Consider the following 19,848-nt stretch of genomic DNA (forward strand, 5'->3'; position numbering starts at 1 on the left):
AATGAATGAAAATCCAAAATGTCATTAAAATTAATAATAATAATAATAACAACAATAAATTAGAAAAAAGCTTAATAATTTAAATACCTTTCTCCTTGTGCAATGGACTGAATGATTTCTTTCTCACAGAGAAAAGATATTCCACACTTCTATCTCTTCCCTACTGCCGCTCCCTAAATATCATTAAGGTCAACTGTGTCACATTCACCTGCTACTTTCAGAACTTGAGAAACTTCTATTAAATTACTCCAAAGGTCACTAAACAGTGGGAACCGGCTATGTATGTAAGGTCAACAAGCTCCATGTTACATAATACGATATTGAATTAGCCTTCTGAAAGAAAGCCGACTTGAAAGACAATAAGGACTTGTCACTCCTCCGGTTCCTTTTACAAAACTTGAAAAAGCTATGGTTTAAGCAAAGCCATTTTTCTCAGAGCCAAAACAATGTAGGTGTCTGTTCAAGGTGCCAGGTAAGCTGCAGCCAGGAAACAGTCGTCAAGGCTTTCAGAACATATTGAATCATTTAAGGAGCCCAGGGAAGCTCTTTCTGCCCAGGGACTTTTGGAAGTTACGTGCCAGTTACTCCTGCAGAAGCCACGAGCATGCACACACTCAGGAAGCAGCCACTAGATGTCACTGTCCTTCAAAGTGGCATTTCTGTTACTTCCCAAAGTCAGTAGTCTAGACAACTAATTCCTTAAATGGCATTCAGAAAATAACCTGACCTTTGATTGGGGTGCTGCACGGTGGCTGGCAAAAGCAAAACTAAAAACCACTAGAGACTGGCCAGTGGCCCCCAAAAGCAAGTGGCTGCTCAAAACTAGAACATTTTAATGACGCCTGGGGACAGCAGGGAGTGGAAGGGACCTTTTAGACTTGGGGTGTGTGTGTGTGTGTGTGTGTGTGTGTACAGTTCCAAGTGAATTCTAAGTAGGAGCCTTTCAAGACCTGAAATCACATCTGTAATCTTCAATCACAGAAGAGGAGATCTACCGTCTTGGAAGCCCGACGGAGGGTCGGCTATGAGTTGGTTCTGGATCGACAGCAGTGAGCTTATTCGTGCATTTCCTAGAGATGCCGTCCAGCTGCCAATGCACCGACTCCAGCTCATGGTGACACCACACGCATCTGAACAGAACTGAGCTCCACAAGGGTCTCAATGACAGAGGAAGATCACCAGGCCTTTACTCTGAGGTACCTCTGGGTGGACTTGAACCATCAACCTTTGGGTTAGCAGCAAGCCCAATAACTGCTCTGGGCCACCCAGCGCTGAGGTGCTTAAAAAGCAAAATAAAATGAAGCTAGTGTGCTTGGTTAGCAAAAGAGAGGAAGACGCTCAATGAAGACTGTCACGTGACTGCAGCTACAGGTCTGAGCCAAGCAGAGAGGATGAGGAGGCACAGGACAGGCCACGATTTCAGCCTGCTGCCCACAGAGTTGCCATGAGCCGGAGGTGACTTGACAGTACCCAACAACCAGTGCGGCTGATACAGCGTGTTCAAAAGCACGGCCGGCGAGGAAAGCAGCACCTTTACAAGTGCACCCCGGTGGGTTCCGCGGACACCCCCACACTTCCCATCACCCCACCCCACACTCAACAGACCCTTTCCCCCACCTCCCATGCCCCACGGCCACTCAACAGACCCTTACCCCTCCGCGTCCTATCCCCCATCTGCCACTTGGCAGACCCTCCCTTCCACCTCCCCAACCCTTAGGGCATGCAGCAGACCCTCTCCCTCACATTCCCCCAACCCTGCAAACCCTCCAACCCACACTCCCCTATCCCATGGCAACTCAGCAGACCCTGTCCCTCCCTCCCCCCACCACTGGGGAGATAGACACACACACACACACACACACACACACACACACACAGCCCAGCAGACACCTACATGCAGTTTGTTGAGCAGCACCGCGTCTGTAGTGCTGTTGGCCCCTGGCTTCGCCGCCTTCCAAAACTGCTTCTGGGCGGAGTAGCGGTTCATGGGACACAGCTTGAAGAGGCAGTCTAGACAGAAAGAGCGGACAGCACAACCGTGAGATGCAGGCCTTCGCTTCTACAATCTTCTCAGATTCCTACAAGGGTTTACAAATGCGAGGGCATGAGAGTGTCAAATACGCTACAAAGCCCTCTGCCAGGACTCTTGTTCAAGTAAATTCTCATCTCCAGGTGAGAGATGTAACCAAGTGTAACCAGGTGAGGTTACAGATGAGGAAATAGTTTACAGACAGTAGTGAGAGTTCACTAACACAGACAGACAAAGCAGACCTGGATCCAAGAGGGTAGTCTTTTTTCCTACCCCGCACCTGTCCTCCTCTTCAACCTATACCTCATCTGTTCTCCCCTTCAACTTACCCCATACCTGTCCTCCTCTCTCCTACCCCACACCTGTCCTCCTCTTCAACAGACAAGGATTCTGCACCACACACAAGACACACAGGCATATTCTTATAAAAATTCCACTTTCCTTAAATTAAGCTTAGTTTAAGAAAAGACAAGAACTAAAGAGGCTCCTTTCTAGAACCTTCAGGACACAAGAGCCCGAGCCGACCAAGACAGACCAGCACCAAGTGGGGGTGTCCCCTCACTCCCAATGCCTTACAATGAGTCTCCCTATAAGCAGACCTGATTGTACATGGGTTTGTGTATGATTTCACATCGCTTAAACCAACCCATACAAACTGAACAGGGGGCTTTAAAGGATTTCTACTGAGAACTGAAAACACTGCAGAGCAGAGCCATGATGGCAGCCAGGGCACAGGAGAGGCGTGGCGGAACAGGCACTGCCCTCGGATCTTCTGACAGCCTGTGGTCTTCAGAGACCAAAGGGCAAGACAGTGGTTTCACAGCCCGCGCTGCTACCTCCACCCAGCAAGGCAGACACAGGTCAGATGCAGAACTAAGTGGCCAACAAGTAAGCCATCCAAAATGCTGTCCTTTAGCTACCTACAAGCCTTATGTTATAAGAAGGTAAGAAGCCGTCTCACCTGCAGGACACACTACTAATAATATTAATTTTTTAAATTAACTTCAATTTTTTGCTTTAAAAATCTAGTACAGTAATACATACACATCTTTTCAATACACACATTCTTACATATTTTAGAGGACTCTCACCGATTTTTTTTTTCAAATGGAATTGACCAACTTAAAAGTTTAGAAATCACTGTCTTAGGATGTATTTTTAAATTTATATGCCTAAAACCTTAACATTTTATTCCATACTGCATTTTCAAATAATAACCATTCATAGAGTAAAATGAATAAACTCTAAGTCAACACTTAGATTCAGAAAATCAGCACACTGGCAAGAAGGCATTACAGGTTTTTAAAGACAATCAATCCACAAACTTAGCTTTATATTTTATAGCTGGGATAAGTGAGTTTGCAGCATGTACTGAAAACACAAAAAGTTAGTACTCTCCAGGAATTTTCAAGATTAGGTCATTGTAAAGTGGTACTTTCCCCAGCTTCTGCTGTCTCTTAATTCCCGATGTTTCCATCAGCCAGCATTCATCCATCCACTAACTGCCCAAGTCGGTTCCCACTCGGGTGACTCTGCACCAGGTTTGGAGGCTCTGAATTATAACAGCAGGAGACTGTGCGCCTTTCTCCAGCAGGGCTGTTGCTGGCTTAGATCTGCCAGAGACTCTAAGACTTGGTTTAGCAGCACTACTTGCTACAGACTACACCAGCAGAACTCCCTACATTAGCAATAACTCAACTGACTAAGGTGATTTTGCAACAGACTCAGTTGATTCACCAAGTATTTTCGAGTCTACAAATCACACAGAAGGAGAGTGCCCATCCTTCTCCCTCATAGAAGCTGGGGATTCAAACCTCCTGCCTTTGGCTGGCAGCACAATGTCTTACCTACTAGGCCACCAGATCTAAATGTGCTTTTGTTGAGTGTCACAAAGCTGTTCCAACTCCCTGTGTCTGTACAGGACAGAGCAGAACCTGCAAGGTCTCCAAGGTAGGCCCCAACCATTGCCCTTTCTTGGGCAACAGTGGCATGTTTAACCACTGCCTTTACTTCAAAGAAACCCTTGTGGTACAAGACCAGTGATATCAATCTTTATCAAGGAACCTTAAGACCCATCAAACAGACTGTGGTCTTCAGAGACCAAAGGGCAAGACAGTGGTTTCCCAGGCCGCGCTGCTACCTCCACCCAGCAAGACAGGCACAGGTCGGGGTGTTCACCTTTACAGATCAGGGGCAGCTCAACCTCCTGCTGGGAGATGTGCTTTCACACCGGCCCGAGGGTGTAAACTGTCCACTCACCCGGAACAATCTCACGCCACCAGCCTGTTGGCCAGATCAAGTGGACTCTCTTTGAGACAGGACAGATGGCTGGGTTAGATCAGGGTGACTTCCTTGATTACCTCACAATTTAAATAGAAAAAAGCATTCAAAACATTTAAATTACTTGCATTAATAATACATGACTTTGTTTGTAGACCAAATGGGGTTAACAATTTTAAAACACAGACACTAGGAGCTGAATTTTCTCCCTCAAACATACTTCATATGGTGATGGCCTAATGGAATGTGAGGGTATTTTTCCAGTTTTGTGCTTGGCTGATGTAGGAGGCCATCCAGTCGGATCCATGCCCATGAGGAATCACACAGAGAAGAGCATCAAGCTACACACGTTCACACAACAACCAAGTCAGGGCTCCACCGGCTGCACCCACGTTCGAGACTGCAGATCGCTTACGGCCACCCAGAGGAAGAGCAGAGAGTTAGACCACAGCCCCCACGCAGAGCCGTGCCACCACTGCCACCTCAACCACTTTCCTTGGCCACGACGGCACACAGCACTGGCCTGAGTGTATTTACGACCAACTGCCTATGTAAACATACGGGCTGCTAACACGATGACACATGAACGTGCTACCAGGACCAATTCAGCCTTGCTGGTTTTGCCCAGGCCTCCAGGTTGCTTAGCAACAGACTCAAAGGGAAAAAAAATGAAATAAAGCAATTCAAATGTGATGTTAAAGCAACCTTCCAAAAGTCTGCAATTCAGAGGCACCGTAGGGCCCTTCGGGGTTCAGACGGCACAGCAGGGTGACTGAAGGTCACACTGGGTCTGTGCTAAGTGTGGAAATAAAATATACAGGAAATTCAGAAGAAAAAGATATGATACATATGTGAGTATTAACATGTGAGTGTACAGACACACACACACATAGACATGTTTGGTCTCTACTTCAAACCAATGCCAGAAAGAATATCTTGTGTGACAAGAGTTATTCAGACTTTGTAGAAATAAAATTAACTAAGCTTTCCAAAAATCTCTTTCGAATACTTCTAATCTTCAGCACATGCAACACTGGGCTGGCAAAGTGGAATTTCAGTGAACAGAGGAGCAGTTGGGTTAAAGGTTAAGCAGCTACAAAAACTAGGGAGCAGACAGAAGAGGTCAAGTTCTAGCTGTCTGCTTTGACCCCAACTTCCAGCACTGAGAGAACCTTCAACTGCCCAGCAGATGAATTAACGATCAACCCGGGACTTCAGGTCCAGGTTTCAGCGCAGTCAGGAAAATGCAGAGGACGGCAGGTCGCGGGAGGACTCTGGCACGGAGAGGTCAAAAGAAAATAAACGAACATAAAGAACATCTAAAGAAACTGGGGCCACTAAGCCACCAGAGCTCCCTATCCTCATCTCAAGAATTTAAAAATTCAAAATGTAAGGGGGTGAGGACAGAGACTCTCCTCCGCTTTACGCTTTGGTAACTACCCGGGCTTGGTGACAGAGCAGAAGCGCAAAATGACTGACTCGTGTTTTGGGACTGTTCACCACCATCTACTCGGCTGCCGTGAGTCTACTCCAGGACAGTCACAATGCGGTCCAGCTCGGCACCAACGTCCCCAGTCACGTGTCATAAAGACAGTGTCCTCCAGCCTACTGTCCCGGCCAGTGTACTTCCTGCGCCTTATAATCCGGGAGGCTCATCTTCTAGCACCGTATGGGACACTGTTCTGTTCCATAAAGGTTTATTGGCTAATTTTTGAAAGAAGGTCACCAGGCCTTCCTGTTTATTTTGTGGAAGCTCAGCCCAAGCGTGCCACCATGGGCATCTGCTGGTACGTGAAATGCCAGGAACGGGATTCCAGTCTCACACAACATGGAAGCCACAATGCCACCAGGTGATGTTAGTCATTTCTAGATGTGAAAACCCCATGGCCTCTACCAGCAAGGCAGGGAATGTCCCTCAGGCACCTACCTCTCTAGCCTTCAGGTACATGCGTGTATGCGGGGAGCTATTGAGTAACAACTGATAAAAATTCAACACTGAACAAGACATGTTGTGGTGGTGGTGGTGGTGGTGTGCCATCAAGATGCTTGTGACTCACAGCCATCCTTTGTACAACAGCTCTGAACCCGGCTTCATCCTGAGCCAACCTCACTGTCTCTGACGCACCTACCCTCACTATCCCAGTTACCGAGTCAGTCCAACTCATCCAGGGCATTCCTTCTTTGTGCTGTCCCTCCACCCTTCCAAGCATAACGTCCCTCTCCAAGGACTGGTCCCTCCTTGCAACATGCCCAAAGAACATGAGACAAAGCTTCAAAATCCTTGCCTCCAAGGAGCAGCCTGGTTTCACCCTCTCCAGGACATACCTATTTGTTCTCCTAGCAGTCTTCTGTGTAATATTTAATACTTTACTCCAGCACCATGACATAAAGGCATCAATTCTTCTACCATCCCTAGTCATTGTCCAGCTCTCTGAGGCATAGCAAGTAATTGCGAAGACCATGGCCTGGATCAGATGCACCTTAATCTCTAGACTGACATTGTTGCTCTTCACACTCTCAAGAGGTCCCTGACAACAGATTTTCCCAATACAATTTGTCTTTTGATTTCCTGGCTGCTGCTACCAAGAGTGCTGATTGTAGAATAAGACATAGACACTTATTAATACAATCCTAGTGACTGAGATGAACTAGTCAAAAATGCAAGTTTAATTATAGCAAGTTAAAGGTACATGGAGACAAGCTTTACAGACTGAAGCAGCACGACGGAGGCTGGGAGACAGGATTCTGTACATGGTCATCAGGAAAGACATCTTAGTAAAGAGGTAAAGAACAAGGACTTGTGAAAACCTAACGGACTTAACAAAGCCTGGGAATAAAAGCTTTTAAAGGAATAAGTAGCAAAAGGCACTGGAGGGTCGTCGGCAAGAGCGAGTGTCCAGTGAGGTGGCCGGAGAAGCAGCTGGAGCAGCGTGCAGCACCTGCAGGCCCTCCTGACCCGCCTGAGCTAGATCCTATGAGCGGTGGGAGACCTGCCCAAAAGGAGCCTGTCTGACTCACGTCTCTGCGGGGCATTCCTACTGAGGATGGTACCCACCAAGCAGGAAAGGCTAGAGTGAGGTCAGTTTGGGACGAGGGAGAGAGACTGGATTTCACTGTGGTCGAACCGTTTGAGACATCGGTGAAACAGCCACAGTAAGTGTGTAGCAGGTTGACTGTCAGCAGGTTGGAAACGCACAACAGTTACTCAAAGAGGGTCCGAGGGGCGAGGATGAGAGTCAGAGAGACCTACGAGGAAGCCAGTGTTGCAAAAACACAGCACAGTCCATGGGTGGCCCTGGCACCTCTCCAGACCTATGGATATGCTAACCAGAGGCCCCAAAAGCCTGCATTTGAATTCAAGTTTCACAGCGCAGAACAAAGACCTTTCTCTTTGTTTCTCCACCCTCCTCGACTCCACCTACATCCCCTAAAACATTCACGGAAGGGAATAAACAACAACCCCCTGTTATCTATGAAACCTAAGTCCATGTTTCCAAGTGACAATAAGTGAGGATGGAGTGAGATGGAAGGATGCAACACAATTCAAATGATAAAGGAAAGTGACGTCTCTGTAGGAAGAAACAAGCGCATTGGTCCTGCAGAGCCTGCGGAAGGTTCTGGAATGAGGACTCCAGGTGGCGTCCAGGGTGGCAGGAGTGGGCTGGGGAGCTGTAACGGGGAGGGGGGGGAATGCTTGAAAACAGACAGAGAACGGAGCCCTATTCCCCAGTCACTCCAGCATTCCCATCTACACCTCTGCTGGGGACTGACCTTCTCACACCCAAGCACCAAGGAGACTCTGGGTTGGGAGGGTCAAATACAGTGAAGACGTGGGGGTTACAGAGCTGCAGTGACAGGTGCTGGACGAGGGTCAGCCTCCATGCCACAACAACCCCTTGGCACAGGGGCACAAAGACGACAGCCACAAGGCCACATTCACTCTGCTAGAATTTTTATTTTTATGTGGACTAGAGCTAAACATCATCTTTATTGAAATAGTTGGAAAAATATTTCATAAATAGCATTTCATAACATAAGAGTTAAGTGATAATCAAATTTCAGTGTTCAAACAAAGTTCTGAGTTTGGACAATAAAAAATGTGGGCATTCATTTTTCTCTCATTATATAATATCTACATTTTGCCTTTGTCCCACAAAGTCTACAATACTTAATGCCTGGTCTTTAACAGGAAAACTCCTGACCCCTGCCCTAACGGAGCCTTGTGAAAAATAAAGAATGACCCAAGAACCCCAGAGAAGAACTTTATATCCCAGGTTTCCCAAGAGAAATGTAGTTTGACTTTAGAGAGAAAGAAATGCACCATTTCACAATGCCCACTACAGGTTTTCAATCACTGGATCAGAAATCTTGAATCTTAATCAAACACAACAAAAGTCTGACATTATTTAGTGACATCTCCCAGTGACTCACAGTAACCCCTCATTCAATTCTCAAGGCTTGATGGAAAGAGACTGAATCTTCTGCCTCCCTCAGAACAGTTGGTAGATTTGAACCACTGACCTTTCAGTTAGCAGTCTGATAGGTAACAGGCTATAACACCAAAGCTCCCTTCAACCAAGGGAAATTCTAAACGACAGATGAAACGAGGCAGACAACGGTAACTCCAAGGAGAGAGAAGCTATGGCACAGAGCATACAACTACCACCACGGTCATCCTTGGAGATACAGGGCTGGGAATTAAACCGCAAAGCAACACAGATTATTTTTTAAAATGACAACACAAAAATTTTGAGCCATTAGAAATATAATGAATAACACTTGTAAACTCAGTAAATGTTGGAAACTAAGTTGTGAAATTTTTCCAGAAAGTAAAGACAAAGGAAAAAAAGGTGGGGGGAGGGGGACGGGAAAGGGGTTGAGAGGAAAGCAAGAAAAAAGAGGAACAGGGAGGAAAGATAAAGGAAGAGAAGTGAAGAAACACACATCAACCTACAAGGCCAACATCTAACAGGCATTTCAGAAAAAGGACTCCTCAAACAATATATCCTAGAATTGTTGTTATGTGCCATCAAATCACCTATGTACAACAGCACTGAAACCTGCTCTATCCTGTGATAACCTTATTGTCTCTGACACACCTATCCACATTACCCCAGTCACTGAATCTATCCATCTTATCAAGGGGCTTCCTCTCTTTCACTGTCCCTCCACCCTCCCAAGCATTACATCTCTCTCCAAGGACTGGTCCCGTTGCAACACGTCCAAAGTATGTTAGACGAAGCCTCAGAATCCTTGTCTCCTGGTTTCAGTTTCTCTAGGACGAACCTGTTTGTGCTCCTGGAAGTCCTTGGTATATTCAACACTCTTCACCAGCACCACAGCTCAAAGGCATCGATTCTCTTCCTATCATCCCTCGTCCTTGTCCAGCTCTGATGCACAGCAAGTAACTGCAAAGACCACGGCCTGGATCACGCATCACCGACTGTCTCCAGACTGACATCCTTGCTCTTCAGTATTTTGGAGAGGTCTTTGACTGCAGACTTTCCCAATGCAATTCATCATTTTATTTCCTGGCTGCTGGTACCAAAAGTGTTGATTGTGAAGTCAAGCAAACTAAAGCTGTTAACCAATCTCAATTAGTGTGTGGGGTGGGGTGGAATTGGGGGGTAGTCAACGTTATTACTGTCAAGTTGGAAGAGGCTCACAACTGACCCTCCAGCAGGTTTTCAGAGGCTGTGAGGACATGGGAGGAGATTGTCCATCTTTCTCCTGTGGTACAGGTGATAAATTTGAACCTCATACCTCAGGGCTCACAGCACAACTTCCTAACCATTAGACCTCCAGAGCTCCCTGGGGGACTTGAGGAACAGATCTTCTAGGTCCAAAGAATCCACTAACACTTCAGCACAAGTTAAGAAAAACCAAAACCACCCATACACATCACTGCATAATTTCAGAATGCGACACAGAGGCTAGCCAAGTTTCTTGCAAAGAAAAACGGCTCAATCAAAAGACAAAGGACACAAGTATTACATTACAAAGCAGCATCAGTATTACCACAGCAAATTTTCACAGCAAGTTCAAGTGCAGTGAGAAGTCTCTTTAAAATACTGACTGAAAAGAATTCTCAAACTGGATAAATGAACAATCAGGTGAAAGAGGAGAATGAAGTTCAGTTTCATGTTTCCTTCCCACAGAGTAGCTCTTTTTAGAAGACCCTGAAAGCTGCAATCCATCAAATGGTACTGGAAACCTTCTCAAAGGTCATTTCACCAGCACAGAGGCTGCCCCGGCCCAGGCTTCCTCCTGGTCAACAGGGTCACAGCAGATTTGGGAGAAGGTGTCGCACTGACACCAAGCAGGACCCACCATCATCCCAAGCTGGAACTGAGGCCAAGACGACAGGGAGAAGGGTGCCAGCGAGAAGCACAAGTGACAGCTGATCCCATCCTGCTGCCACGTGGAAAGCGGACTGGGGCTTTCAGAGGGAGAGGCTCAGCCAGCGCTGTGAGGGAGCGGGCACATACAGGGAATGAGGCTCGTTCCAAAAGCTGCCGCTTAAAATCCGCCGTGCCTGTGGCCAACAGTGAAGTGTGAAGTCGTAAAAATAGAAAAACTGAGAGTGAGTTTCATCAAAACATGTGAAAAAATGAATAGTAGGACGAAGGAGAAACATAAGCAGGAGAAAGAAAAACATCATCCATAAAAACAGGAAGTGGAAAGGCCGTACACGGAACAGACTCGCCTCCAGCCTCTAGAAGCGCGGGGGCAAATCCTGGAGGATAATGTCAAAAGGACTGTGCACGCCTGCCGCCTGACTGGTGGGAAGCACACAGGTATGGGGAGAGTTCTTCTTAGGCAGTATTTTATATTTGACTTTTCAAAGGATGTGCATGGTAATGATAACTATTCCCAGAATTTCCCCCTCACTCCTGGTCTTAAAGAGGAATCCCTCCACAACCCCAGCCTGCCCCAGGGTCAGGACCCGGAGAAGCACAGTGGCAGTGGACTGTGCTGCACTGGTGATGCCACCTCGAGGACAGGCTGGCCCTGGACCCGGGAAGGCCACTCCAGGAAGCTGCCATCCAGCCGTTCCCCCAGGGGACACACGGTCCACGGAAATGACGGTGCAGAGGAGAGGAGGTGAGAATGCGTGTTCTGGGAAAGAGGCGACACAAAGGCTCGGCATCGGCCTCTAAGGAGAGCTCTGGCTGCACTCAATCCAAGACAGATTGTTTTCCCCTCTTTATTGTAATTTTTTTCCTCTTCTTGTTACCCTCGAATCAGATCCGAGTGGCACACGAGAAGACTGCCCGTCCTTCTCCAGCGGAGCATCTGGTGGCCTCAAAAAGCGCACCTTTGAGACTGCAGCACAGCTTCCTGCCATTAGGGCCACCAGAGCTCCCGAGACAGATTCGCTGCTAGAACAGAATAGTTGTTGTTTGCGCAGTCCAGGGAAGTCAATACTACAATTCAGAGGCATCAATCACTTCCTAATTCACTGAGTCTCACCGAGTCACAGAATGGATACTGAAGGCAGGAGAAGGATAAATGGCCGTTGACACAAAGACAACGTCCTCCTGTTTGCAAGGAAAGCCTGTGAACAGTGATGACCTCCAGTTCACCAGAAGAGGAAGCTAGGCACACCCGTATGTCTGTTGAGTGCTAATCCTATTTCCCATGCCATTACTGGAGACTTTTGAAGTTCAGCGACATTTCCCAATTGTGACAGCCAAATATATCTTCCACTCCCTGTCTGTAAAGGCATAGATGTTGTGATTAGGAGTCAAAGGACAAAGAGGTTATCTGCCCATTTCAGGAGACCAGATGCTTTTCTATAACTGAAGCTGATAACACCAAGGCCACAATCCTGGCCTTCTACCACCTTCCAAGTCCGCAGGGTCAGAGTTCACAAACGTGCTCAGTAACTGAAAAGGTTGGCAAACACCTCCCTTGTGACCCACTCAGGACCAAGGAGATGCTTATTCACCGAAGTACAAGGCTTAGTGAGGAGACCAGCTTTAACTCTGCAGACACCAGAATAGATTAACTAGGAAGGCAAGGTTCCTTCCCTCTGAGGAAGACAGGGCCAGACTTCCTGCCAGAGGCTTCTCCTACCTGGACCTCTGCACCCGGAGAACCTGCCGAGACCCAGGATTGGTTAAAGACGTCCTGTGGAAGCTGCCCTCACAGCAAGAGGAGTGGGGTCACTTCCTGTCCAAAGACATCCTCAGCATGCAGTTGGCCGTTGGCCAGCTCCCTTCTGACTCTGCCCGTTTTCTGAGCCTGGTCTCCCAGCTTCTCTCTGATCCCCTGCACGCCACCTGTTAGTCTTCCAACATCTACCCTCTTTTGGCTTATTAGTTTGCAATCAGGAGCCATGACTGATCCACACACAGCTGGTGCCAGGCGCCCACAGCGGGTGGAGTGCAAATGTACCTGAAATAAGCTAGATTTTAGAGAGAAAGAATCCATTTACACAGAATTTATGTGAAATTCAGAAACAGACAAAACTAACACACTGTGGGACAAGGGGCCTTTGCTGGCACGGGGAGGGGATTCTCGGGGAAGCAGTGCTCTCTGGGGAGCGGACAAGGCCTCGATTTCAGGCTGGGCAGGAGTGAGGCAGGCAGCTGTGTGTGCACAGGTCGTCACTGAAGGGCGCACACTGCCACGTTCTGCTCTCTGTGTCCCTGGATGGGCAAACAGTGAGGAGTAATCAAAGCACACGAAGTTCCACTCGGCCCTGCAACACTGCTGTCAAGTCAGTTCCTGGAGGACTGAGAAGAGCCACCCTCCGCCCTGCATGTCCAAGGCCAAAGTTTCAGAAACAGACTGCCCCATGATCGTCAGCAGCTAAGCGCTTCACTTCTGCACCACCAGGAGCACTTCATAGGATTGCAGCCACTGAAAACCTATAGTCCCTCCCTCAAACATGAGAGGCCGTCATGAGCCATGCAACTCAACGAGAGAGAGAGAGAGAGAGAGAGACAGCGCGCGCGTGTATACATATCTCTATCCTTCAATAAAAGATGAACATTAAATACTGTTTTTCATAAGAAAGATGATTCATCAGTCACATGAAGGGTTAAAAGCATGTCTGATTTCCATCTCTAGAAAAACGCTCTTGTTTTGTCAAGGGCTCCAGTTGGGGTTCTCTGGTCTGTGATGGAGAAGAGGGAGATGGAGAGATCAATTACATTACTGGCTCTTACGTGACCTTGATGGTCTGCGTCACTCAGGGGGGCACCGAGGGCAAGTAGCTGTCCCTGGCCCAGCTGTGCACTCAGGGGACATTGAGGGTAAGGAGCTATCTCTGGCCCCCACTGTGTGACCAGAGGGACTGAGTGAGCTGAGGCTTCTCCGCCCCATCCCCTGATTCACCAAACAGCTTACAACACTGCCAGGCTCTGAACCTAATCTGTAATCGGCGACCACTAGCTAATGAACACTCGGGAGACAGGCTCAGCCACAGCCTCATCTCAAAGGCGGTGATGAGGGCCATTATGCCGTTATTCTACCTTGGCATATGCTTAAAACTTTCAGCAAAAACATTCTAAAACCCACCTATGAAAGGTATTTCCAAAAAAATTAAAAAAAAAGAAATGTATTTCCACTCATTAAATATTTACAAAAGTAATGCAAGTATTGAGAGAGTTGAGAATCACGATGTTTTTTCTTAAATTTTAATTAGAAACATAAAGAAATAATTATTACATGTTTAATCTGACTTTATCTGCATATCTCCCTTAGAAACATATTCTTGAAAAATATTCTACAGTGAAGAGAATGGAATAAATGAACTTCACCGATAAGGAGTGCAGAGACAGAAGTTCACCTAAACAAGAGGGCCTGGCTGTGCGTGGGACCCGTGAGCCCTCAACTCCCCTGAACTTAGCGTCCAAAGCTCCCTGGTAGAATGCTACTTTCTGACTGCTTCTCGGATTTAAGGGAAGTGAGATGTCCTTAGCATGGCCCGGCCACTTCAAAAGTCACGTCACATGAGAACCTCTGAGGTCAAGTCTACAAAGGGCATTCAGATAGGATCTTATGTGAGAAAAGCAAATAGAAACCACAGATTATGAGACAAGAACGGGGGGGGGGTGCGATGAGAGGTTGTCAGCTCTAAACCCTCCCCATACAGGACGACCACGGATGAAAGGGCTGGCCACTCTCTCCACACAGACTGCTGGAAGAACACACTACACAGCTCACCACTCGGTTCCACTCTGCACCCACAGGGCAGCCATGACGTGGACTCGACTCTACAGCCCAGGGGCCACACGACAATGGGGGAAAGCAGAGGTATTCTGGAGAGCCACCACGCTTATGTTTAATGCCAGTGGAAAAGCCTAGAAAAGAACAGCAATGATGGGTGGGCAACATGAAGACTGATCAGTGCCACTGACTACGTGTGTACAAACTGCTGGTGTGATCAGTGTCACTGACCATGTGTGTACAAAAGAGCTGGTGTAATCAATGTCACTGACCACATGTGTACAAACTGCTCGACTGGTCAATGTTCCATAGACATTCAGATGGTATAGAAACTCCAGTATGAAAGAAAAACTCCTTATACAAAGAAACAAGGATGTTTCCTGTAAAATAACGGTACATTCCATTCATTCAACAGATCTTGATTAATCAAATACTGCTTAAGCCCAGCACCAGTAAAAACTGGTCTCTGAATGTCCTTGGGAGACAGCTGATGAGTCAGGTCAAGGAGTTTGGGACAGAGGATTCCTAACCCCATGAGATGGCCAGGGTGGTCAAAGAATGCCTCCTAAATTGGATTTTGCAGGACCTGTGGAATGAACCAGTAGGCAAGGGTAGATAATGCACTACACATGAGAACCAGAGGAGCCTGCCACATCCTAACCAGCATGTCAGTCTTCAGTCAGATCCACCTTCCGGCGAAGTTTCCAGCCTCTTGTTACACCCCATGATTCCACGGAGGACCCACCCGTGAGCCGCAGGACTGGACAGCCACCTGATGGAGGAGGGAACCCTCGCACAGGCCCCCGCAGACATGAGACTCCATCTCTGAAGCACAGGACTGTTGCAGCCACCAGAAGCGAGGGCTAAGCCCTGCAGGAGGAACAGACACGGACGATGCCCTGCTTTGCACTAGGCTCCAGTATTATGAAAAAGGAATCTGTTCATTAAAGTCACCTGCTTTGTGGGACTGTGTTATCACAACTAGGAAATGATACAAGTAGGATTAGCAAAAAAAGCTGAGCAGCTGCCCTCCCCCTGCCCCACACCTGGTGAGCATCGCTGCTGGGCCTCATGCCCAGTCTAGTGCCTTCACTGCGTGGTGACCACTGTCAGGTGAGCAGTGAGCAGGCAAATGCACGGAGCATCCAGAAAGCGAGTGGGCACCAAGGACCGAGAGAGGAAGTGGTCCCACGGCTTGCAGCCCCTTTCAGTCCCGCCCCACACCAAAGCAGCCCCGCCTTAAGTGTCTCAGGACTCCCCGCCAGACCCCGAACTGTGGACGTTCCGCTGTCTCCCCTCCTATTTTGCCATTTCTACATAGTACGTACTCCCTCAGCAAACAGGTCCCTTCCAAAAAGATTCCTTCCACCAACAAAAAAGGAACCAATGAAACCATGTGAGCCATGCAAAGACACAGACAGCCTCGAGAATGAAAAAAAGCCGCTTTCTTATTTCAGGACTTGTGTTTCCTTTAAATTTGTGTCTTTATCCTGATAAATACAGCTCACCAACAAACTGCTTTTCCAAGACAAAATATATGCCCAAGGTAATGACTGTCGAGTTTTTCTTGCGCCCCCAGAACACCTACCCGAAAGGTGTAAAACCTTCCCACTCAGACTGACTCACTCCAGAGCTCAAGGGCCCAGTGCCTCCAGGCAGATCTCAGCGCACGCACAAGAGTTCCTCGCAGCGACACTGTTGACACCCTGGGCTGTCTGTGGGGCTGCCCTGTGCGATGTTTAGTTGTACCTCAGTGCTCTCCTCTCGGATGGGGTACTCTACCTTCCTCCTTTCCCCTCATTCTTCTTCAGGACAGCTGCCCTCCACCTACCTACAGTGAGATGACGACTGACAAAGACAACACACAAAGGGCTAAAGACTTCTGGAACCTTCCGAAGGAGGTCTCCAAGTACTTCGATTCACTAGACTTAAAACCCTCTTGCTGGCTACAATCCTCTTTCTAGAAAGGACTCCTCTGCTGAAATCCCGTTAGGGTTCTGGTTCTTGAGCCCACTTCTCCTTACAGTCACCCAAAATCCTTTCCAACAACACAGTACCCAGGACCTGAGAGGAGAGCAGGGATCTGAAGCTCTCTCGGAATCCCACAGCACAGCAGCTGTCCCCAAACTGAGGATACAGGGATCACCAGGGACTTCAAGGAGATACAGAGGTCAGCGTGGGAGATGGGGCCCAGGAACCTTCATCCTGAACAAGTCTTCCAGAGGATTCTACCATGGCGGCCTCCTTGAAAGCTACTGGCTTTTCAAGCACAGCCTAAAAAATACTGACCTCAGGATAAAAAAGGCGACAGCAGACCAGGCCGCTCCTCAGTGTGCAGAAAATGCATTTAGAGAAACATCTTAAAACGTCTGCGTGCGTTCCAAGGTCCCAGCTTTCTAACTAGCTCCCAGCACCGTCCTCAGGTCACTGACCTGGGTCACAGCTAGCCAGCTGAGGGAGGACTCCACGTCTTGTCACTGCAGATGCACACAGCGGCTCAAGTGTCCTGATGCCCCAAAGATGCCTGAGCTTTGAATCACTCTATCACATTGGCTCTGATTCACGGCTGACCAGGGTGCCTGCACCAGATGTCAGCATCAGCACTGGACAGCAATGGGTGTCAGTGTCAGCTGTTTGCAGAGCCAATTCTTCCTCAGTCAGGAGCCATGTGTGTGAGCCGTTTACCACCCAGCAGTCATCTAGCTGTCCACATGCGGAATAGTGTGGACATGACATAGGGAAGAACTGCCTGAACTCTTCATATTTATTTCTGTGCACATTTCCTAAAAACAAGGGCTGTTTTCTAAGATGCCCAGGGCATGGTCATCCCCTCCTTTCCCTAATGTATGTCCCATATTACCATGTCCTCTGACCCAGTGTCTTTTCTGGCATGTCGCAGCTCAGTGCAGGAGACAGTCTCAGGGAGGCAAGGCCTTCAGCTGTAATGTTTTCACAGCCGTTCTCTGTCTTTCGGGCCAGGACATCTTTGAGGCTGCCTCCTCTGTTATAGGTGACCTTCGTTGCCCAGATTCAGGTTCTGCATCTCTCTGGACTTCTGCAGAGCTGTGCTGTTCTTTTGAAACGTTCCATCTGTGGACACAAGTACCCTCCAGCTCTCAGAGACCCTTAACGGAACCCCAGAGCCAAGCCCTTCACAACTGGTGCTCTCTGCTCAGCTGTCCCTCTCCTGGGTGAACACGCCTCCTCAGGCAGGTACAGCCTCTCCTCAGGACTGTGACCAGTCCCTGACCCCAGCTTCTACGCTGTGGAAGCCCCCCTTCCCCTTTAAAACAACACCCTACATCAGTGCCCTACATCCGGCCCACTGGACAAACACACGCAAATGGAGGGCAGTACAGCAGAAATTCTCTGTCGGCACAGCAAGCAGGCCCCCTACATTCTCCCTGCCACGATGGGCTCTCACACCTAGTCCCAACTCAGGAGGCTGCTGTGAACCCCGAGCTGGACGGCCGGCTCAGGCTCTGGGATGCATCCTCCTGTTTGCCCTGGTGACTCGGCAGGGACTTCTGATTCCCATTCTCCTTGCCCAACCCCACCTCTACTTTCACAGTGCCTTGGATCCCCAGAGCAGAACAGGGTTTTCCTCATCTCCACGTCACCAAAGGCATTAAAAACCCCACTCATTGCCATCAGGTAGGAACGGATTCCAGTGGGCGTCAAGGGTGTAAATCAGCCGGGTAGGAGGATGCCCATCCACCCCCATGGAGCCAGTAGTGGACTTGAACCACCAGAGAGGTGCCACCTTCGGGTTTGTAGCCAACCTCCCTACAGACGAGGCTGAGAGCCTACAGACGCACAGCCAGCTGGGAAACCCTTCAGTGAATCTTTGTCAAATTAATGCCAACGTAAGCCCTCTCCTGCAGTGAACGTGTTCCCAGTGCGTCCCAAGAACCACCATCCTCCAAGCAGACTCCTTATTTCCTTCTCCTCTAAGTACCTTTTTGCTTGCTTTTAGGCTGCTTGTTTAAAGTTAGTGCTTTAGCGCTTCATTTGCTAAGTCTCTGGTTTGATTTGCATACCTTTTCCTTTTTCTGCCTGCCTCTTGTTTTAGGATTCTACTCTCTTGTTGCCTTTTCTATTACTCAGGACTCACATCAGGACATAAATGGTCTAAGACATTCTAGCCAGAAGACTAAACACGTAGTCTTTTCTTAACTGAGATACGCATATCAACAGAGTTCATCCTTCAGAGTAAATGGTTCAGCAATGTTTAATGTACTCAGATTTGTGCCGCCATTGACACCATTGATCCCAGAACATTTTCACACAAGCCTCCCCTCAAAGACTTCACCTCCGTGAGCGGCCATTCTCCAGCCACCCCCACCCCGTAACCAGCAACTCTAAGCGAGTCTCTGTGTCCAGATCCCAGACATTTCACAGTAACAGGCTCCCCATACGCGTTCCTTTTGTGGCAGTTTCACTCCACTCTCCTGACGGCTGTGACCTGATGCAGCACGTACCGGCCCCTCACTCACTATGGCTGACCAGTACTCCCCTGTGTGGTTACACCGCACCTTCTCCACACGTTCATTCACCGATGGGCACTTTGGTGCTTCCACCTCCAGGTTGCTGTGTCACAGACAAGCTCCAGTGTGAACATCAGTTCTCAACTTGTAGAAGAGGAACTGCGGGCGGCAAATGCTGTGCTTCACATCGTGAGGAACTGCTGACCTGCTTTACAATCTGACCTGCAATGTTGGAGGATTCACCTGCTCCACCCTTGCCAAAGCCCGGCTCAAACTCTGTGTGGGTTTTTAATTGTGATTTTAATGAAAGTTTACAGAAGAGTTGCTTGTTATCCCTCCTTTTCCTAGTTGCCTCCAAACCCCCATGTCAGTCCTATTTTATATCAATACTTGTCCTTTTGTAACCGAGATCTTTCACTCAGCATAATTCCTCCAGAGTCACCCACGCTGTGTAATGTTTTACAAACTCAGTGTTTGCCAGTACTGCGCAGTGTTCCACTGTGTGAATATGCCAGTTTTTCTACCCATTCATTTGCTGATGGGCACTTGGGTCGCTCCCATCTCTTGGCTTTTGTGAATAATGCAGCAACAAACATGGGCGTGCAGAATTCTGTTTGGGTGGCAACTCTGGTTTCTTGAGAGTATATTCCCAGTAGTGGAATTAAGGGTCAGTGGTATTTCTATTCCCATTTTGAGAAAGCGCCAGGCTGCCTTGTGGTTGCACTACAAACTATCTTTTTCATGTGACCTATCTTCGTGAGTACAGAGTGTTTCTTATTGAGATTTTGTGCATGTGCATGTTTGTTTTTATTGAGCTTTTTGTTTTATGCTAGTGATAAGTGATTTAAAAATATTTTATTTTGTTTACTGGCA

General features: G+C 48.1%; 1 protein-coding gene across 3 annotated transcripts in view; it reads right to left on the reverse strand.

The window, feature by feature from the left end:
• The window catches only part of ITPR1 (inositol 1,4,5-trisphosphate receptor, type 1), a 321,128-nt gene that overhangs the window by 220,156 nt on the left and 81,124 nt on the right, over positions 1-19,848 (reverse strand). For all 3 annotated transcript variants that reach the window (XM_006897081.1, XM_006897079.1, XM_006897080.1), the window contains exon 3: positions 1,895-2,010. In XM_006897081.1, the coding sequence (XP_006897143.1) occupies positions 1,895-2,010 (116 nt within the window). The remainder of the gene's footprint in view (positions 1-1,894; positions 2,011-19,848) is intronic.

The sequence above is a fragment of the Elephantulus edwardii genome, unplaced genomic scaffold (genome assembly GCF_000299155.1).
Source record: "Elephantulus edwardii isolate Elephantulus edwardi_28Jun2011 unplaced genomic scaffold, EleEdw1.0 scaffold00200, whole genome shotgun sequence".
In the NCBI taxonomy this organism is placed as follows: Eukaryota; Metazoa; Chordata; class Mammalia; order Macroscelidea; family Macroscelididae; genus Elephantulus; species Elephantulus edwardii.